The following is a 22249-nucleotide window of genomic DNA, read 5'->3' as shown; positions in this document are numbered from 1 at the left end:
TTAAGGCAAAAACAATAACACAATTTAAACGAAAGAATGAGTAAGTTCTTTCAAATGGATTAAATGTTAATGTATTCTGAAATTTGTTTCTGCATTATAGTAGGTACTTCAGACATATCTGGCCTATACGTATGGCCTGTATGTATTTTACCTATTGCAAAAGTATGTCGATATCATAAATTTTTTAATAGTTATAACAAATCTCACTTGTTTTTATTAGTAGCTAATTATAAAAGAAAATAAATTACAAATATACTATAATAAAGTTACAATATTTATACTTGTAAAACTATCATTATTGGTAAAGGTTTAAAAATGTATTTCGAAATTTTTTGCCTAATGCCTTTGTGACCTTTACAAGCGACTGATATAACACCGCAATGCCACACCATAAAATCGTGATCGTGATTGACGTCGAATCATCACATCATTGTTATGTAAACCTAAGTACTTTAGATCGTACGCACCTCTTGCAGGACAAGCCAATAGCGTGCACGTGATAAAAATCCTGAAGCATGCTTAATTCCGACTAACTCGACCGATAAACGTTATTGAAAGAAGTATTATTCACGGAAATAATCTTGCTAGAATACATGTAATTAGAAACAAAACGATGACCACAATTAGACACATGAGAAATTAATGTTCAACATACTATGAAAATACGTAACAAATACATATACTTTGATAAACCTCCTCATCGATAATGTATGGAAAGGTAATATCAAAAATCTCTATGAACTCTTGAAATAAAAAATTTGTAATAATTGTCATGATTAGCCTGTGGATGTTTATGCTAGTTCGTATTTTTATGAATACAACTAAGGAAATGAAAACTAAATACATATGTACATATATATATATATATATATATATAGATATGTATTTCAACTTCTACTGTGCATATACTCTGTACCTTTATTATATGTATTTTACGTATTGTTGGATATTTAAATTTCCCAAAAATACATTAACATTCATAGTCTAGTTATAATGCCACACTACTGTAGCAGGTATATATGTGAAAAAACATTTCAAAGTCAAAATCAATTAGTAAAATAAACTATATTATTTTATCTTCTAGAAATTTATTTTTAGAAGGAAAAAAAGAATGAATTTAGAAACCAAATATATTTACCACTATCCTCTAATGTAACTATTGGAGAAATAAAATAGAAGAGACTGATCAAGAAAAGAAGCTTAGTCAATAATAGTTGTTATCAAACATTATGCGACTCGTTAGTGACATTGTCACGTTTTCTGAGTGCACGCATAACTTTGTGTCCTACGCATGCATAGCATACATTGCGGGTGAACCTTCTAGAGCTGAACGCGCGCAAATACGTTTGTATGTACTTTAGGTTACGAGCTTAGACGGGGAGAAGTCACAGAAATAGCTTGTGATTCAATATTTAGGCAGCACTGATCTGCCACAGCACATTTAGCACAAATAATCACGTGGGATCCTCTCCAGTCCTTCCAATTAAAAATCGATAATCTAATGCTTGATAAGAGCAGTTCGACACCCATTTACTCGTTATACCACATTTATTTTCACTAACGACGAGATTGTGAAAGTTTTTGCATAGAATGGATAGAAACCCAATTGCACTAGTTGTGTGAAAGATGAATGATAACAAAATTACTCAATTAAATAATAGATTTTACATTTTTAAGATGAACCTTTACAAAGCTACTATTAATGCATTCGTAAAGTATACCATGAAATATAATATATATAATTAAATCATGTTAAATATGGTAGGATGAAATTAATAACGATTATTTCAAATAGCGAGTATTGCGAGAATATAAAGAAAATATAGAATAGCGAGAGTATGTAACAAAAAAGTGATAGAGATTACAGATGATTATGACGTTATTCGCATGAAGGTTAAGCACTATAGGCTCATAGGGGTCATGTGAAATAAATTCAAAGTTGTAGAAGAAACTGAGAATTGATATGGGTCCTCAAATTAGATCAGCAAGTTTGAGGTTTCTAAAATTTCAAAGCTAGCATCAAGAAACTGCAAATTAAAGATTCGCAGCGTCGAAGTGCTCTTTTCAAATAAATCTAGATAACGCCTACGACTTTGGATTAACTTACTGCCAATTTGCAACCCTTACTTTCAAGTTAGTATAACTCTGAATTGATTTTAGATTTTTTCTGATAATTTCAAATCTAAATTTCACCATTTTAGAGCGAGCTTACATGGTTTGTACGACTCTGTAATCTACAATCACGAGATGCTACTAACTCTTAAACAAGGTGGTCCATATATTTGAATTGATTTGGTGCTTCTTAAGATCCTATAAATTTGTTCGCTTATACTTAGCAAATAAAAGAAAAGTTAAAGGAGATTGATATAAAATTGACTCCGTTATGTCGCTGTAAATATAAATTTATTGAAGTCTTAAAGTGCTTACGTCGAACAAAAACATAGAGCAAACTGAACAATTTAAGTACACCTATATCTTGTCAATAAATTCGCCGTATAAATATTATTTTACAGCTATGTGAATTGTGATGAATTTATTTATGATGTATTAATGTATGTTTATGTATAATCTATATACAAATTGATTTAACGTAGTATACACATGTAAATATACATATACAATTGGTTGTAGAAAATATGATGTTTCTTAATGAATGTTTTTATTCGAAGACAATTTTTATGTCTATTTTTACGCAAGACCTCTTGATACTCGAATTTTGTACTTTTTTTTGTATTTTTATGTAATGCGCTTATTTTAATATCATCGAGAAGTTCGTGATAACGATGAAAATTCTGTTTGCTCTATACATGCATGAATGTCTTTTATTGTACTCTTTATTGCGCTTTGTTTAGGGAAACCTATAATAATCAGATAAACGAAAATATGTATACTGGGCAATAACATTACGTGCTAAGAAAAATGTTAGGGCATAATCTGATAATTTTAAAATCAATGATAGCTTACATTATATTTACATTCCTTAAGTCTTAATGGATATGGGAATACAACACATCGGTCTCTTCGAAATGTTACGAGATGATCTTATTCCTACTTTCATATAATAAGAAAGAAACTAAACAGTCAATAAGTTACAAATTAACTTAAATCGTAATAACAAAAAGGAAAGAATATCTTCTCGTAAAATAATCGAGAATGAAAATTGCCTATGCTATTTCTAATTGCTGAGGTTTTGTAGACTACAAATCTTCGCATCATTCTGTTCAATCAGAATTAAACTATATTTTCGCTAAAGATTAACATTCTTTAGAATCATGTCAATGACATAAAGAACGACCACTGAGGTGAGATAAGAAATAAGAATGATTCAAATTTATATTCTTAAAACGATGCAGTCTTTCATATATAAAAATTTCAGAACGAATGAAAGAAAAATATCTTCAACTCTTTTTAAACGAATATCATACACCATCCACGAAGAACTGTCGTCTTTTCGAAGCATATTCTCCCCTCTGATCGTTTTTGATGTATCTTTATTGTTCCCATAAAAATCTAATAACTGACAAATATAATCAGTTCATCTATCCCTCATCTTTTATACTGTTTATCTTTTCATTTCTTCAAGCTCAATTTATGATCAACATCTCTTGGATTCCTTTTGATTTTTCCGGAGACTGAACATAACCTGGAAACATTCGATAAGACTTGTTCACGCTAGCTTCATATATATCGTACGATCTCTCATCTTACAATGTTTCAACTCTCTTAGAGCTCTCTGTGCTTCACTAGGTGACGCGAATGCTACCCTAGCATCGCCTGTAGGCATACCTCTCTCATTATACCGACGTATGACATTCTCCCTTTTTACATCAAAGTCACCAAAGAACTCAATAATCTCGTTAATATCAGCTTTAAAAGGAACATTCTCCAAGGATAATACACAGCCAGGTTTGCCAAAGCCCTCAACGTAATCCATGGAGCCTAGATGTCGGCCTAACATGTGTCTAGGTATACCCATTAAGCCAGGGGGGCATCTAGGTCCAAATCCAGAGTTACCAAACCGGGGTAGATGATTCATAGGTCCAGAGAACCGTGGTCGTTGCTCTTGTAACGGTGGAAAGTGTTGCTGTTGCGTCTCCATGATCTGTGGATCCACCATTCCTAAGGTTTCTAACATCTTAGCTCGCGGAACCAGCTCTATGGTCGGTACATTTTTCCCGAAAGGCAAACCATTCTTTGCAGTGGCTCTGAGAGCTTCGTCTGCTGTATCGAACTCACAGAAACATTCGCCAGCAGGTTTCCCATTTTGATTGAGTAACATGTGTATTCGATGGGGCACGATACCGATGTCAGAGAAGAAGTCTAGAATGTCACGGTCGATTGTCTGGAACGGGAGACCTCGCATGATAATACAATCCGAGCTGGCGGTTTGGTTCATACTGTTCTGCTCGTGGTCGCGCTTCGCTTGAGCAAACTTATCCTCTGTGATCGCGGTCGCGGTCACGGGTTTATTGCCAATTTTCAAGGACGTATTCACCGACGCCTTCGCGTCCTCTATTCTGGCGAATTGCACGTAGGCCATACATTGAACACTTCCGGACTCTTTGGTACTAGTGATGAACAGGTCATTGATTTTCCAGTCGTGGAACAATTTGGCTATATCCATCTCCTTAGTGAAGGACGGTAGATCGGTTAATAAAATACAAGCAGAGGATCTAACATCTTCTATTCCATCTTCTCCACGGTCTCTTTCTTTTTCAGGGGAGTAAGAGTCTACTGCTTTGTCGAAGATGCTTTCATCAAGATGTAATACCTCCACTTCTGACCCTCTGACGAATCTAGTCGTGCCTAGAGCAAGCTCCTTACCCTCGGCCTTGCTGAACTTAACATAAGCGATGCCAACGCGGTTCCCGTGGTTATCGTTGATCAACTTCAATCCGTCTTTCCTGATATAAATACCCTGAAAGGCATGACGAACATCATTGTACGTGGCACTTAACGGCATGTTACGAACCTCCACACAGTGTCCACCTCCACTGCTCTTATTTTCATTGGAGAACCTGGAGCTGTTCGTCGAGCTACGGTTTCCTTGTCTGTCATTGTCAAAATTAAATTGAGAGCTGTTTGACTGAAAAGCATGTGGATTTCGGCGTCCTTCCAATTCTTGTACCTTGCTGAGGAAAGGATTGTTTGGTCTAATTCCTGGCCTGTAGTTCAGAGAACCATTCGAACCATACATATCAGTTCCAAACTGGCCTGATCTGCCAGGGAACCTAATTGAATCCATTCGGCCTTGATCATTTTGGTTCCAAGGCTCTTTAGATCTACTCAATGCACTCACTCCTGTACTTAAGCTAGGTAGGCTTGATCCACCTACGTTCTGAGACAATGGACCCATACCTACAGTGTGACTAAGACTTTGCATATGCGACTGCATCAAACTTCCAACACCGTTTATTCCATTTATAGGAAACTGGCTTTGCTGAAGCATCGATGGTTGTCCGATTACAGAATTACCAAATGTCATAGAGCGTTGTTCTCCATCTTGTGACAGTGCTGCCACTCCTGCACCCAAGATTCCAGGCGCCAACATGGCTGCCTGTATCTGTGTCTGCGGTGGAACCTCCCAAATACCATTTTCCAATGGTTTCTTCGCACCAGCCACGGGCTTATCTTTATGAAACTGTCCTACACAAACTACATCATTATTATCATCATCATTGGCATCCTTCCGACGTTCTCCGGTGGAATTACGCTTAGTATCTCTGTCCCTAGATCGCGTACGATCTCTAGATCTGGATCTATCACGACGACGGCGCCTATCTCTTCTGTCTCTTTCTCTATCTCGCGATCTGCTTCTGTCACGACGTCTACGATCCCGTCCTCTATCTCTGTCTCGTCTGTCTCTATCCCTATCACGATCACGGGAACGAGATCTGTCCCTAGATCGCGACCTGTCTCGCCTGTCCTTGCGATCCTTGCTGGATTCGCTATCATTGTCCTTTTCTTTTTCTCTTCGTTCGCCAGGAGACCCTGGCTTCTGAACAACCTGTGCGACAGCGACTGGTGCTGTTTGCATGAAGGACTGCAGACTCAGTGTCTGTTGTCGTGCTGCCTCGATCACTTTTTGCATCTCTGTCCGCGAGCTGAGCAGCAGCTTTATCTTCATCTCCTTAATCTTGCCGCCATCATGCATCATCGCCTGTCGAGCATCTTCGTCGGTGCTGCAAGTTACATCGCATTTAATTCGTATGAAGCGAATGTATTTTGAAGAACATATTTTTGAATTTGTATAAACGAGAAATATCCTCTTATTATTTTTTTAAAAATAATTTTAAATGGTAAATGGTTCTTTTCTTTTCTTTGTTATGTATAGTTAATTTAACGCATCTGTTATCTTTTTGTCTGAATAGATTAATATTAATAGACATTTGTTTCTTTACCTGAAAGCAATAAAAGCGTCTCCCAGCTCACCACCAACGATGTGCACCCCTCCTTCCGGTATGCTCAAGCCTCTGAAGAATTGGCGAATATCCAGAGCGTTGGCGGACCATGCCAAGTTTTGTAGTCTAATTATGACACTCATTTTCGAATATTTTTCGGGAATCTGTAACCAAATCGAAAAACCGAAATTAAAATTAAATGAAAATCATAGACAGGACATTGAAATTAGAAAGTTGGAGAATGGAAGTGAAGCATTACAATATTTTGTTGCTCATATTTTTTGTATTGTCATTACCTTTATGTACATGTAGAAATTTATGTTCATTTGTTGGTACAATACTTGTGGTATTAGTTTCGAGGTATAATACTGTATTTCTACGTTTATAATAGTTCTTAATTATTCAATTTCATTGTTTCGATGTTGACAATAATGAATTAAGAATTTATCGATACGAAAATTTGAAAATATTAATTCTTTAATTTTTAATTGTCCTTTCTCCTGTTTTTTATTAATATTTTGAAATGCCAAATTTATCCGTATGGAAATTTATACCACAGTTAAAATAACATATGAAATATAATATTAATAATTTAAGATCTACAAATCTCATAATTCCATTCAAATACGGAAAATTAATTCTCCTCGACCGTTAATATTATTTTATTAATGTTTACATTGGGAATTAAAAATTTATCGATTTTAGAAAGACAGCGGAAGTAAAGTACGAAGCAATTTCAAATCTAGAAAATTTTGGTGATTCGATTTAAATACGAGACATTAATCACCAAACTTGAGAAACTAACAATGTCGGTTCCCCACTCAGTTAAGGCGCGCGGAGATGGCCAATTTTATTTCCAAGAATTCCAGGAGACATAACAGACATGGGAAACGCGATTTGCTCGAGGTATAAGGAGACAGCATCATCAATCTCGCAAGCTCTCAAGCAGTACACGAGCCTCGACGGTTACATCGATCGTATCTATTCCATCTTATTGTTCAACTACCAAAGAATCCTAAGTATTTACGTTTCTAGATTTCAACCTTGTTCTTGATTATACCAATCTGGCGAAACAAATTCGATTCCTAACGAGTTTCAATTGTTCCTGGCGGAATTAGGGAAATAGTTAGAAAACTTAATTAATCATCCACTATCGGTTTAAGAACTCTTCATTCCTGTAATAGTAAGTTTTGCAACGAAAACCATTTTGGGATACGGATCAATTATAAACTGATAATAAATATTAATTTTATTGTTATACTTTTTAATTTTTATCGTAGCTGCTTACCAATGTGTTTGAATTTTATGGCGCCAAATAACTGATTTATACTAAATGCCAATTTTGTTTCTTCAGGCATGTTAAATTCTGATCGACGATTATTTTTTCGCTCATAAGTAAACAAAATTTCAGTTATACAAGAATCATCATACATATGTATACTTGGTAGCATCGAAATGGCAATTAAGATTAACTTAAATGTACATTAAAGTTTACATATGTATTTGGAGAAGTCCTGAGCAATTCTTTTCGTAGCAATATGTTTAAAAAGTTATATATGTGCAATCTAACAAGCAGCTTCCAGAAACGTGTTTAATTTCAATCTATTAATTAGCGAATTCGTGACATTTTAAGTACCAATTTGCAAATGGTCTTTGTGACTTTTATGACTATATGATACGTCAGGCTCTGTGTTTGACTACATCAATGAGTATGTTTTAATTGCCTGATTTACGATCTCGTTATTCAAGTTCCATCAACTGCACACTCTCGTCGTAGGTTTTATCGCACCTCTTATTTTTAGGGCTTACGTGTCTCGAAGTCGCGTGTTCGCCGTCCCAGTTTCAAGTAATTCATTCCGGAAACCGAGAGTCTTCTAACACCGACACGAAGTTGTAATTGCACACGACCTCGATCGTAAGATTATTCCAGGTACAGTAACCTTTACGATACGTTACGACGTTACGAAATCGTAAAATTGGCCAGGCATCGAAATTTACACATCCGAGAAGTCGAATAAGAAAACTAAAATCCAGTCAGAAAGCCGGAAAAAATAAGAAACGAGAGCTTCTATCAGCACGAATATGTGCCCTGAATCGATTCCTATTGAAGATGTAGACTTTATATTGTATATGTATGAGTCTGTATGTTATTGGATATTAATCAGAATGGTTACTCGGTGTTTGAACACTGCTGATCACTGCTGATTTTCATTATGCAGAGAAGAGACATACGCTGAAGTCATGGAACAGTTAAAAGGCAAACAATTATGTCACGCGTGTCAGAATAAAGAAATTGACTCGGATCCTGAATCCCCGACCAGAGCTGCATGAAGAAATGTTTAATTTTCTATAAAGAATAAAATAAAATCCATATGCAAATTATAAATTTTGTTTTCTAATTTGTTAAAGTAACAATTAATGTTTTTAGGTTTTCTATTGGTAAATGAAATAACTGAATACCAGTGGTTTACGCTGATAAATATACTCTTTCGATATATCATGAAAACTACTATATGTATCGCATATGGGTTTTAAAAGGTTTCGTAAATCTGACAGGCTTTTGAATATTTCAGATTTAATGATTGTTGAATTGTATTATTGTAGCGTAGTGTAATAGCTTCCACGATATAACCAAGCTGCAAAATTGATTAAACATCGGAATTTACATGAGTCAAAATAAGTAGATTGATAAGAACCTGAGAAGATACGAGCTCAAAAACTCGATTAAAGTCGTATGAATATAGAATGCTATTACGTATAGGTATAATATAAGGTACTTCATGTATATTAAATGTATTTTAAAAAGCAAAGAATAATTTATATACGGAACTTAAGATAAATATAAAATTTAGAAGTTATATGATAAAGAAGAAATTATAGAGTTTAAGATAAAATCTATATAAAGTATGTATCATCTTCAAAATATCTTTTCCTTTTCAGTTAACAGATTAAGAAGTATATGAGTACTATTGCAATGCTTTGTTATCGAGCTATCACGACTAATGCAGCACAAGTCCTGAGGGTCTTTCTCCACGAATCGATTAAAAGCACGAATAATAATCGGCCAACGAGTCTGTGTCGAATGAATAAAAGATTCTGAAATATCAATTCTGACCTTTCTGGATTCTCGCTGCCCTACAACGTGTAAGGGACAGTTTTATAACGTCGTTGCTGTTCGAAGACGATCAGGCCTGCTTAAAACCTCTCATTTTCCATAAAAAATAATCGGAAAATTGTTTTCAGTTTCTTATCAATTTCATATCATCGTTTTGAGAGTTTTTTTCTATACTTCAGCTAGCAAAGATATTGATAGTCTGATGTTTTCACTTTTTATATAACTGGATTAAAAAGAATATTCATTATTTTATCTAACCTGTTTTCTCTCTCTTTTAATGAATTTTAAAAAAGACGGTTATTCTTTAATTTCCAGCGTTGCAAAGCAGCGATAATTATTTAGTGAAATAAGAAAGAATAAATAGCATGGAATAAGTGTATACATATGGAGAATAAATTACATGTTCATTATTTTTATTAAAAATAATGATGTAATGGAAAATAATTTATGATATCCTAATTGTTAGATTTCGAAAGTCTTCCTGCTTTCCCTACTCTCCAATTGAGTTACAGTTAAACTAATTCCATGACTCGATATAAGTACAAACTATTTCGCGAAATTACGATTAGTAAAATAATTAAATTATTTTTCAGTTAATAATCCAACGAAAGAGGAAAAGAGATGAATATTAGTCTATTTTTGAAGATTATACAAAAAGACGGAACTGCCAAAGACAGAGAATAAATTCAAACAGTGTTTTTTCGCGCAATGATTACGTCGACCACCGATGAAGTAACAGAATTATTTCTATTTTCTATCGTGCGCTTTTTTCCACCAGCCGATCGTTGTTTATGAAGCAATATAACCCCGGACGTTCCATAGGAGAATAGAGCAAATTCCACACACGTGTACCAGAAGCATTTATTGTTTTAACAGACTCCACGTCCACTGACTATCCCATGATTCATGTAACGATCATAAATCCGTAAACATTGACCGATAAATAAACGATCATCGATTCGTATACTATTGCAAATATTACGTAGTCATTCAAAAAGATCCAATTATTTTAGTATTACTACTATTACAGCAAGCGTAGAAATAGTTAATCAGCTTTAATGTGAATAAGTTAATTAAAATAGAGATAATGGAATATTAGATATGCATAGAAATATTTACAAAGAAATATTAATTAGAGATCTTATTTGCAAGCATAAATGAGATGAAATAGAATTTGTAGAATAATATATAACAATCCGTTAGAAATCAAGAGTAGGCTCGTTCATCTGTAATAGAGCCCACATGAGATATGACGTTTCTTATTATTCACCTCTTCTTAAATGATTATAGTCTGCACGACCTGAAAGTAGCAATCCTGAAGTTTGGCCTCTCATATTTACCAAACGTAAATCACCCTTCTCCCACGATGAAACAATTATTATCGTTATTAGGTGACCACTATCTACCATGTGTTTAAATATAAATCAAGATTTGTAAACAACCGTTTAACATTTCCGCTATTATTGAAATGTTATTTCCCTTTTTAACAAGCAGTGCTCTTTTTAATCGAGAAGCTTTGCTATCAAGAATTAATTGGGTAAATCAGTAGTCAAGTAGCGAGGAGTAACAACACATCTGCGATAAAATGTTCTTCTTTTAAGCATGAAGACACAACAGTAACGAAACAAAAACTCAACGATTGCCATCAGCAATATTATTAAAACAATTGAAAGGACGTAAGGCGTGTGTCAGTGGGAGTGAAAATGTTAAAAAACAAATTGACAGATAATAAGTAACTACGAGACCATGATTTTTTTGTTAGGGAAGGAAAAAGAAAAGAAAAGAAAAAAGAAGAGGGGAATGCTTAACTATGAATATTTAACATAAATTTATAGTCGAACTATAAACAAAGATTATCGATTTTATTACTTATAATGTCGAAGTCACCTCAAATTCAACGCAGCCTTCCGTTTCAGGAATCCACCAGACAGCGTTCTAAAAATAGAGAACAAGAATCCTCGGTAGACTCAAACTTTGATAATGCAGCGTGAATACCTTCTAAACGCAATCCTTAAGACTACATCGGTATCGCATTTCACGTTTTACTCACGATTAGTTTAAAATATAAGTTTTAAAAAGGTATGTTGTAAAATTCAGCAAGTTTATGATATTATAAAATAACGTTCTAATGATGGGATACAGGATTCCTAGGAGAGTGGAATTATCTATGGGGAGACCTATACACTGCGTCGACTTCATTTTTAGAATATTTCACTTGCATAAGGACAAAGATACCTAGAATTCCAGAGCGCCAGTTGCAAGTAGGAAAGTCTAGCGAATCCTTGAAACTGCGTTATCAAGTCAGCAGTCTGCAGATGAAATTCCACGTAAATCGGGTTCTTAACTCCGCAGCAGATTTTGTCAGAATTAAGTCGTTCTCTCAAACCATCTACCTTGAGTGCCTTAAATTTAATCACGTTTTCAGTTACATTAGATTTAATGGAACTTAATTGTACTTGCTTATTATAAGGTAATTTTGAATTCATACCAATACAAGCAATGCAATTTTCTATGATAATTCTTGATCCTAGAGATAAAGAATTCCGATTTTGTCATAATACGATTTCGTCATATTAGAAAGTTAATATTCTGACACTCGAGCATCCATCAGGATCAAACCTAAACAACAATCGATATGTCGTAGTTCGAGTAAGATCGTTGCCTGTCGTGAAACTTCGTCGTCGACATAGATCAATGGAAAAATTAATACACAACGATGAGAGTAAATCGGCAAGTATCCACCTCAGGTTCCATCCAAACAGCGGTGACGCGTCCATGATGTCGTGAGAGAAAGAAAATCCATAAGGAATCACGAACGCGCATTTCAAACGTTTCATTCTCCGTTTTTAGTTTCTTTTTGTCTTTTTCGTGAAACTTTGCGATACGTCGAGCTTCCGTCAGGAACAGGGACCAGCTCCTTCGAGCACATATTGGAGATTCGATAACCGTTCAGAAAACTTTTTAACACGTTAAGCTTTTCAAATTTTGAACACAATTTCAGATAAAATGTTCAAGCATTCGCTGAAAAATGTACGATGAGTTTGTTGCGTTTGGTGTATGTACTTCACTTCTGGTGAATCATCGCGTGGCAAATTTAAACGCAGACATATTGTTAATATTAACGAAAAAATGAATAACGCAATAGTGGTCTACTCAAAGTTAAATTGAATGAAATGAGTTCAGCTATTGTTAAACAAGTACATGTGAATTTTGTATTCTGTTAAGGGTAGCTCCCTTGAAGGGACCATTATCATTTAAAAGCCTGTTTCTATATTCTCGAAACAAGAACTAGATACATCCCTGAACGTAAATCTATGTACAAGATGTAAGTATACAGTACTTCGATCATATCAGATTTAATATTATAAAAAATAAAGTTTAAAATTTGATATTTTTCTTGTCCAAGTTATACTTCCGTGTTGAACCGCAAGTTCATCTTCGTTTTTAAACTATAAATATAAATTGTAATAAATTCGCTTTCTTATCTAAATTTTCATCTTTTTTTTCATAGTAAGATTTACGGAAACAGGAGAAGGGAATAGGAGAGGTCGATGTATCGGTACAAAATCGCCGTAATTCAAGGCTGGCTGCATATTCAGCTCGAGCACAAAAGAGAAGTCGTAAAGATACGGTATAAATAAGAAAAAGGGATCCAACGAAACAAACGGGACTCGATTCCATTTATCAGGTTTTTATGCGATCAACCTGAACTGTAGCTGCATCAACTTACAAGCATTCACAGCGACCAAAACGTCGCACACACGTGTTTCTCTCTCTCTGTCGCCATCACTATAACGATTACTCTCTCGGTCGTTTACCTCTCTGCATTTTCTGTATTATAAGAAAAATCTTATAAAATCGAAATATAGAAATCGATTTTTATATGAAAGATTCGAAACTTCCCTTATACTTATCTTTTTTAACTTAAAAATATGTTCATTGAAAATTTAAGTACTCATCTAAATTTTAAGTTTATTACATTCTAGATCAATTATACTTGTGTATTTGTGAAACAAAAGAAGTTTCGAATCCTATGAAAAATTCCAAAGTTTCGATCCGCTTAATAAACGAGGTTAAGAAAGCATTAACATGACTATTATACGTATATATCGATAAGTATAAAAGACCCAGCGATGCGATCAGTAGCGAAACACTCTCGTGTTGTATACACGATCTGATTATACGTCGTCAGTAATAAGGTGTACTGTAGTGTAGACAGAATAAATAATTGATTGCCATCGTCCATGTTTATGTTCGATCCGTGCGTTTCTCCTCGTCGCTCAGCACCAGAATTAACACTTCTTGCGACGTAGTGAAACGATCATGATAGTGATAGTTAATTAATACAATTGCTTCTTAATTTGTTATATAAAGAACTCTCACCATAAATAATAAGTTTGACGAGTACCAGAACGTTGTTTTGAGTTCTAAGGTAGTTATGTAGGTATGTTTTACGCGTTTGACGTTTAGAAATGAGTAATCAGATTGGTTCTTTTTTATAAAAGACTGTTTTATAATTGTTTTACGATTAACGTAATGTTTAATTTATTACAAATTCGTAGAAACTAATATCGTAATTATGCTTCTAGAACTTAGCGACGCCACGGTGCCGAGTAGAAATTTACGTCATTATTGATGCGCTTCTCGTTCAATGGATACGTGCCTTAAACCAAAGGAAACAAACTGCACTTCGTAAACCGGTGCAATGCGTAAAGTATGCGACAGGAAGAACAGAGTGTTAGGAAAATTCTTTTTTTGTAGAGTAATTCGATGACCACCGTGTCCACGTAGAACATGCAACGGAAATGCACTTCAATGAGAAGGCGATGACTCCCAGCTTTCAAAGACCTTGCAAGAGATATGCACTTCACAGCAAAGAATCAGGGGAAGAGGCGGATGCAGCAGATATCCCACTCCGGCTTTTTTTGCGCTCCGCTTAGCTTATTATATTCAGTGGAATATACTATGTAAAAGTCACGATCTATATCTAAATGCCCTTTTCGCGCGATTTCCATTTTGTCTTAACTGGATTTGAACGTTTCCTGCTACTCATTTTGCAGCAATAATAAATAACAGAACTTAGCTTATATGGTAAAAATAAATAACTATTAAATCTCTTAATTATTTCCTACATTTTCAGAATTTTTGTTGTAAGTAATAATAGCTGTGTGAATATAAAATATGCACTTTAATTTGAACTTTGCAAAATATATTGATATTTTATTTATGCATAAATTTGTACGAATAAACTTACCTACCTTTCATGTATAATAAATTAATCAAATAATCATACTTGCTACATTTTTAAGTTTTTCAAGGTATTTAAGCGCATATAATGAAACAAAGGTTTATCAAAAAAAATGTATATGTTTTAGATGGCAAATATATACTTTGAGTTCAATTTTATGCAACACGAGCAGAATCCATTATAATTATCTATATTAATTTTTAACAGAAAGATATACATTTATATAAGAAACAGTATTTATAAAAGATTATCATCTTTTTAAATCTCTTTACTGAATTTATTCATGTACTTAATTCAGTACCATTCAAATTCATGATATGTATATCTCGAGAAAAATTATCAGTTTTTAAATTTTATTAAGGTAAGTTTATAATATCAGGGTGCATGTGGTGATCAATACTTTTAAAAAAATGAAGAACATATAAAAAAGGCAGTCATGCAAATATGTAAAATGTTCTCCATTTCTATGTAATAGTTTGCATTTGGTCACTTTATTGTTCCCAATGTTACTATTTTATTAATTACTTACCATTTCTCATTAGATAGCATGAACGTATAATGAAAAGAAAATATATTTTCTTTGTGAATTATAAATGCAAAATGGTGCTTAACTCTCAACAACCATCTTGGAATGTTCCAAGATAATGAAGAACTAAATGAGCCTGTAGTAAAATCACAACACTTCCCTCCACAATTATGAGCTAGATTTTATTACATTACTGTATGAAGCATTACCTTCTCTTTAGATACTTGAGAAATCTCTTCCTTCTTCACCCTCAGTTAAAATGTACGATGAAAGATAAGAAGTCGATGAAAACAAAGATGACCGTGCAGCAAACAGTCCATCAGCGAAGGATAATAAAATGGAGAAGCGGGAAAGGAGTCAATTGCACCATGTCATTGTACTAAAGTCCATGATGATGTTGATACCTGATCTTGTCACCTAACACACACTCAGTTGCCTAAGATCCTGCAACATACATCATTTTTTCCATACTGTACCTATAAACCTCTTATAACAAACAGTAACTGTAACTATAAAATAAATATTAAATTTTAATTTTATTTAATCTTCAACAATATTATTTTAACCATTACGTCTAATGTGTTGTTTCTTAACTTTGAAGTTCCTAATTCTTCTCTTACATTTATTTATTAATTTTTGCAGGAAATATATCATGTTTGTCTTACTAGAGTTCAATATTACATAATTTTTAATATAATAATATAATACAATATCTACATATATGTATAAAGGGAGCAAAATAGATGTTTAAATTTATTTTCCTTTACCGTAAGTTAAAAATACTAATCTTAGCGAATCAAACTGTGCAAAATTAATACGGTACTAATACTAGAAGATATTTTATCTCATACATTTTAAACGTATTTATTATATTTATTATATATGTTTGATTTTATTAAATAAATAATATTTAATGAAATTTTTGAACGTATCTAAATCGTATGAACAATTCTCCAAGTTAATATATCGTCGCTGAGTGTTCCACGTAAGTGTTGTTACACTCGATACAACAAAGCGATAATAAGCTTCCGTTTCTTGTACTTTCCGAAGCACGATAAAAACAATCTAAAGCAAAAAAAGTTCTTAACGATGATATAATAGGTAAAAATTACAAAAAAGTGCATAAAATTAAATAAATACATGCACGATGAGCTTTGAAAGCAACGCAGAACTTCAAAGATAAGAAGGAGAATTTTTTCACATTATTAGTTACCCATCCGCCATTTTCACAACTTGGAAATGTTGATCGAAATATTTTGAGAAGCACACCAGGATATTTGACTCACCGAACTTACTGTATAGAAACGGCAAATTTCATAAGGAGAATGCTGATTATAGACGCCGTAAACAAATTCAAACACAACAAAGGAATTTTCTTCTCCATTCAACGCCGAACTTTCCTGTCTACAGCCAATTCTGTAATGACCGTCCTTCTCCGTGCGATCGCTCGTGAAAGCCCCGTAGATATGTTGTACTCAGTAGTACTAACATTTCACAACTAAATTTGAATTTCGGTATATTTCAATGTCATATCTTTTCTTTTTATATTTTCACAGTAGAAAAAATTCCACAATTATAAATAAATGATCTAGTTTAATAATTATAGTCTTGCTTTTGATATTCATTTAATGAAAATATACTTTGTTCAACGAATTAAGTCAGCAAAGGTAAACATTACTGGCCACGTAACTTTCAAACTACTGGCTGACAGTTTCTGGTCTAGCAATAAATATACAGTGGTTTTAAAAACAACTTTCATGTTATTATATTTATTACACTTATATACTAAATAATTAGGTTCAATTATATTATATTTCGTGTCAGTTAATAGCACCAGGTTAGAAATTTCCTCTCTGGTAGTATATAGTATTTTTCTATGATTAAAAAAAATTGATACTGTTAAAATGAAATGTAAGATAAAAACTGCGAAAAAACATTTAATTGAAAAATAAGGGTATTTATAAATACTTTTTGTGACCATTGTATTTGTGGATTCACAATCTTCCGTAAATCTAATTCTATTTCCCCTAAACTTTGGTCACATGGTGTTATTTATCTCTCTTGATCCGACTCGTCAGTGAAATTATAAATTTATAATGGTTAGCATATAATTATTAAATTGTTATCGTATTAACGTAATAAATTACTAAAAATATTTATATAATATCTATTTAATATTACTACATATAAATTATGATTAGTATAAATATTTTTATTATGAACATATCTTTAATATATCGAGTATAAGGAGGATTAGGATAATTTATACATTTGGCAACACTGGTTGGCCCGCGAAACAGCTTTGAGATTCGGGATATTAGAGAAGGCACGACACGGAGCACCGAAGTAGTCGATTACGTTGCTAGATGTTGGTGTGTTAGGATTGCGGAGCGCGGTACGAAGAAAAATGGCGATGGCAACAACTCAAGTTAAAGGAAGTGGTTGGCCAAGAAGAGCTAGTAACAGTTCCTTTGAAGGGAAAGTGGTACAGAACCAGTCTGTAACTATCAACAGGACAGTTAATTTGTAAGTGATAATCAGTATGTGACTCAATTACATTATCTTTTAGAGTTAATGTTTTGACTGCCTCTCCTGTAGAGCAACTATGGCCGGTTAAGAGACGCTAGCAATTAAAATTATGTTCCTAACACCTTTCAATGCATCTTACATGGTACAACCATGAGACGGCTGTTCATCTTTCCGTTAAGTACTCACGGAAATTTTAAGCAATAACCTTATCCACGTCATTGTATCGATTTATTGACTATTCAATAATTCATTATTATTCGCTATCGTAAAACATAACCAACTATTTTAATGTAGTGTGAAATTGTCGATATGATAAAGCATTTTTTTTTTTTTGCACCATGAATAAGATATATATCCTTGTAATTATGAATTAAATCAGTAATTATTTGCTTAAAATTTCTAAATATGACATAAAGTTATACCTTTTGTGCTTTATTTGCACAAGGTATAAGCTTCTAATTATGATGAAGCTAAAGACAAATTTAATTTCTTTTATATTTATGAATTTATAAAAGTTGTAGCCACCGTATGCAATGTACGCTGGTATCCTTTATACATTGAATGTATGTTTGCGTACGGAAACATGTTCTGTTATTTTTACAGTCACCGTAATAATGTGACTGTTTATTTGTAATGCGTATATACTTGAAAACAGTTGTATCGTCACTGTTCATTGTTTCTACTTGTACACTACAAATTATTTCGTTGTATATAAAAAGGAAAAATGTATAAAATAATTTCGCAAATCAAACTACTATTATCTTAGATTTATATAAGCTGTGATAGCTAAAACTACAGATATTTGTATTTTTTTATTAGTAAATTGGTCTTTCATATTTTATGTAAGATAAATTTTGCAGTATAACACATTTTTGTATATCTATATTATTATGAATGTATTTGTCTCAGATAGTTCATAATTATACTTAGTGTTTAATTTAAGAAATAGCATAATATGCATAGATATTATGAATGTTCCAAATAATTTTTTCTAAAATGAATAAGTTTTAGTAGAATATTGCACAGTGCATCTGAGATTTATATCCTTCATTCATGTGTTATATTGATAATGTTTCAAAAATGAAATAATATATTAGAAAATGTAACACATTTATTATAAATTTTCAAACACATCACCAAATATCAATTGATATTTATAAGTGAGTAATAAACTCAGTTCATATAATGTAATGAATTAATTATATATGTATAAGTACTTTAATTACTTATTCACATTTTGATATTTTGACAAATTTATGATTATATAGTATTTAATAATATCACAAAGTATTACAAGATATTTCTTTTAAAAAAAAAAGGAAGCTGTTGAAGTCTATTAGCATACAATTTACAAATCACAACATATACATATGTGATAGGAAAAAATTTGAGAAATATAAGAGTAGCATAAATATATGTATTATGTATTTCTATACATATTATATGACTACATTTGATATAACTTACTTATAACTAATGTAAAATGTAATGTTATAAGTAATATAGTGTTTTATATGCATCAATTATAGTTGATACTTTGTATTTCATAATTAACAGTAAGTAATCACAGCATATGTGGTTTTCATATAAAAATTTAGTATGCAAACAGAAATACCTTGATAATCTGTTGAACAATGCTGTATTTGTATACATGCTTTGTAAATCATACGGGTGTAAATTTGATCAATTGCTACATATACTTGTGCATAATTTTATTATATATATTTTTTTGTTCATTGTATATATACATTTTTAAATATGAAATTTGTTTTTTTTTAAATATGAAAAATGTTACATATAAAGTAATTATTTTTATATTATAAATCTGTATGTTATTCCTCTTGCTTGCATGAAAAAAATGATATTTTTTGTCTTGTATAAAAATGTGGAACTTAATATAAAGTTTGGGAACAAAATTATATGCTCAAAACTATCTAATGCATTGTGAGTACCTGTATAATCTTTATGGTTATATATTGTAATATTATTATTATTTGTGAAAGTGATGTTGAAGAGACTGGATTTAGTTACTGAAGGATTACATAAGAAGTAAGAACCTAACACAAAAATAAAACTCATTTATCATAGATATCCTTTGACAAACTATACATTTGGAACAAAAGAGCCACTCTTCGAGAAAGATCCGTCTGTACCAGCAAGGTTTCAGCGTATGCGAGATGAATTCGATAAAATTGGAATGCGTCGCAGTGTTGAAGGGGTTTTATTGGTGCATGAACATGGATTGCCACATGTCCTGCTGCTTCAGTTGGGAACAACATTCTTCAAATTGTAAGTATATGTATTATTTTCATTAGGTATAGAGGAAAATTCATTTGGATATCAGGATATCTAATTGCATCACGTTTATTAAAGTATATACAAATATTTTTTAACTTTTGTATTTTTGTTTTATAGACCTGGAGGAGAGCTAAATGCAGGAGAAGACGAGGTAGAGGGCCTAAAACGGCTCCTTACAGAGGTAACAGTTAGCACGACGCCTTATGCTACCTTACGAGGTAGCTAGGAGTGGCACTTTGATATGTTAGATTGTAACACTGTTCAAGAATCGATTGTATTAATCTTCCAAACATTTGTAGAACTTATGTAACCGGGCCTGTAGCTCAGAATAGGGAATTTTTAATTACATTAGCATTTACATTTTTAGTGCGCTGCATGCCCGGACATTTCAATGTTTATAGTAATGAAATTATATCTTGTTACATTATACATATCATGGTTAGCTAAGAACATTGTTCTTGTGTCACTCGTCATACATGTTAACTCAGACATAAAAGAAGCAAGATGTGAAGATTGTAATATTATGACAAGAAGATTGTATTGTATATACCATTAATGGATTTTTTGTTGTAATTCATTGAAAAGACAAACGGAGAAAATTGTATCAAATAACGTTTAGTCCTAAAACTTCTTGCTAGAAAATAAAAGTACGTAGGACCGTGATTCTTCGTCACATAACAAATAGGCGGTTCGCTGAGCTTATATTTATGCATTTGTCAATTTTTTAATTAAAATGATAAATGTATGTACAACAGCTGTTTCATTTAATTAGGTATCTGTAAGTAAAAGGAACTGAAAGTATTTGAATAAATACTTTTGGCCTGTATTACTGATTATATAGAAGCTAACAGGAACATATTAAGGCATCTCTGTGATCAAGTTAATTGTTAGCCGAACTAACAAGACTATACAGCCGTTTTAAGTATGTAAACAAATTTGTGTAACCATGTTCTTAGTGGACTGAACGAAGAAGATTGTATTTTAATGTCTATGAAGTGTAGCAAAGTTGACATGATTGATGTTATAATATCGAAATAACTTTTAGACCTTTGGACGTCAAGATGGAGTTAAACAAGAATGGGTGATAGAAGATACCATAGGAAATTGGTGGAGACCAAATTTTGAACCACCTCAGTATCCTTATGTACCACCACACATTACCAAACCAAAGGAACACAAGAGGTTGTTTCTTGTTCAGCTGCAAGAAAAAGGTAGCATATAAAGGACAGAAATATATTGTTACATTGAGAAGTAAAGTAAGACTCAATAATTGGCATAATTATTTTTGAACTTTTTAGCTCTATTTGCAGTACCTAAAAACTATAAGTTAGTAGCTGCACCACTGTTTGAACTATATGATAACTCCCAAGGATATGGACCTATTATTTCCTCTCTACCACAATCACTTTGCAGGTAATTATCATATAATAACTTTTTGAGTAAATTGAATATATACAGTCACTCTACTATATTATTTTATTTTATGTTACAGATTTAATTTCATCTATATGTGAAAAAAGAAATAACCGAGAAAGTGGAGTAATTTTATTTAAGTTATGAGAAAGTACTATAAATACAGTGTATGTATGAGATGACGAGTGAAAATGCAAAAAAAAAAACTGTTATGTGTGTAATATGATGTGCACTAAAAATTAAATCATTTTTTAAGTAGTACTTATATAATTCATTAGCACTTTTAATTTCTAATCCTTATATTTATGTTACTTTCACTTCATACATAATAATAGTAATTATTACATCTACATTTACTTATTAGGTGTAAATATATTGTTAAATTTCATGATTTATATATGATTGTGGAATGTTTTAGTTTTGTTATAAATTCTCCCATAAAAAGTAGATTTAATATATATATATATACATATATATATATACACATATTTACATGCATAATTTTATGATAAATATAATTTTGTAAAATTACAATAAAATTCATGAATTTATAATCTGATGAAGATTAAATTTATACTTCATATCAGGAGGTGTTAATATTAATTATGACTTTCCTTGCTTTTATACCATAAATATTTAGATAAGAGAGTGTGTATGCATTTTTTAAAAATCGTAACAATATAAGACGTAATTATACTTTTATAAAATGTAAAAAAGAT

At 32.4% G+C, this 22249-nt stretch overlaps 2 protein-coding genes and 2 long non-coding RNA genes across 6 annotated transcripts; 3 read left to right on the top strand and 1 right to left on the bottom strand.

Annotated features, from left to right (window-relative positions):
• Positions 1 to 644: 644 nt before the first annotated feature.
• Positions 645 to 2388, top strand: LOC138186083 (uncharacterized). Of its 2 annotated transcripts, none has more exons than XR_011174804.1 (3): positions 645 to 718; positions 1099 to 2133; positions 2202 to 2388. It is a non-coding gene; the product is annotated as an uncharacterized LOC138186083 (long non-coding RNA). The 2 variants fall into 2 exon arrangements; XR_011174814.1 differs by having other exon boundaries at positions 1085 to 2133.
• On the bottom strand, positions 2382 to 16889 carry LOC138185990 (RNA-binding protein 12B). 2 transcript variants are annotated; one of them, XM_069125430.1, is made up of 4 exons: positions 16577 to 16889; positions 15500 to 15734; positions 6402 to 6565; positions 2382 to 6182 (listed from the first exon to the last, which is right to left on the bottom strand). In XM_069125430.1, the coding sequence occupies exons 3-4, from the start codon at positions 6542 to 6544 to the stop codon at positions 3668 to 3670; spliced, it is 2658 nt and encodes an 885-aa protein (XP_068981531.1). In that variant the 5' UTR covers positions 6545 to 6565; positions 15500 to 15734; positions 16577 to 16889; the 3' UTR covers positions 2382 to 3667. The 2 variants fall into 2 exon arrangements, with proteins under 2 accessions (XP_068981531.1, XP_068981616.1); XM_069125515.1 differs by having other exon boundaries at positions 16586 to 16889.
• Positions 13647 to 14497, top strand: LOC138186153 (uncharacterized). The gene is made up of 2 exons (XR_011174826.1): positions 13647 to 13960; positions 14106 to 14497. It is a non-coding gene; the product is annotated as an uncharacterized LOC138186153 (long non-coding RNA).
• A 690-nt stretch (positions 16890 to 17579) lies between the features above and the next one.
• Cpsf5 (cleavage and polyadenylation specificity factor subunit 5) lies at positions 17580 to 21980 on the top strand. Its single transcript, XM_069109917.1, has 6 exons — positions 17580 to 17816; positions 19908 to 20108; positions 20235 to 20298; positions 21163 to 21328; positions 21416 to 21530; positions 21610 to 21980. The coding sequence occupies exons 1-6, from the start codon at positions 17698 to 17700 to the stop codon at positions 21629 to 21631; spliced, it is 687 nt and encodes a 228-aa protein (XP_068966018.1). The 5' UTR covers positions 17580 to 17697; the 3' UTR covers positions 21632 to 21980.
• Positions 21981 to 22249: the final 269 nt, after the last annotated feature.

The sequence above is a fragment of the Bombus flavifrons genome, chromosome 1 (genome assembly GCF_040668555.2).
Source record: "Bombus flavifrons isolate JBK064 chromosome 1, iyBomFlav1_principal, whole genome shotgun sequence".
NCBI classification, from domain to species: domain Eukaryota; kingdom Metazoa; phylum Arthropoda; class Insecta; order Hymenoptera; family Apidae; genus Bombus; species Bombus flavifrons.
Note: the sequence above shows the minus strand (reverse complement) of the source record. Positions and strands in the feature narration are given on the sequence as shown.

Bases quoted from the DNA above. Each gene is read 5' to 3' on its own strand.
- LOC138185990 (XM_069125430.1), bottom strand. From the start codon at position 6,544: ATGAGTGTCATAATTAGACTACAAAACTTGGCATGGTCCGCCAACGCT. The intron at 6,183-6,401 runs GTAAAGAAACAA...TGTAACTTGCAG, and splicing joins GACGCTTTTATTGCTTTCAG to CACCGACGAAGATGCTCGAC.
- Cpsf5 (XM_069109917.1), top strand. From the start codon at position 17,698: ATGGCGATGGCAACAACTCAAGTTAAAGGAAGTGGTTGGCCAAGAAGA. The intron at 17,817-19,907 runs GTAAGTGATAAT...CATTTATCATAG, and splicing joins ATCAACAGGACAGTTAATTT to ATATCCTTTGACAAACTATA. The intron at 20,299-21,162 runs GTAACAGTTAGC...AATAACTTTTAG, and splicing joins TAAAACGGCTCCTTACAGAG to ACCTTTGGACGTCAAGATGG.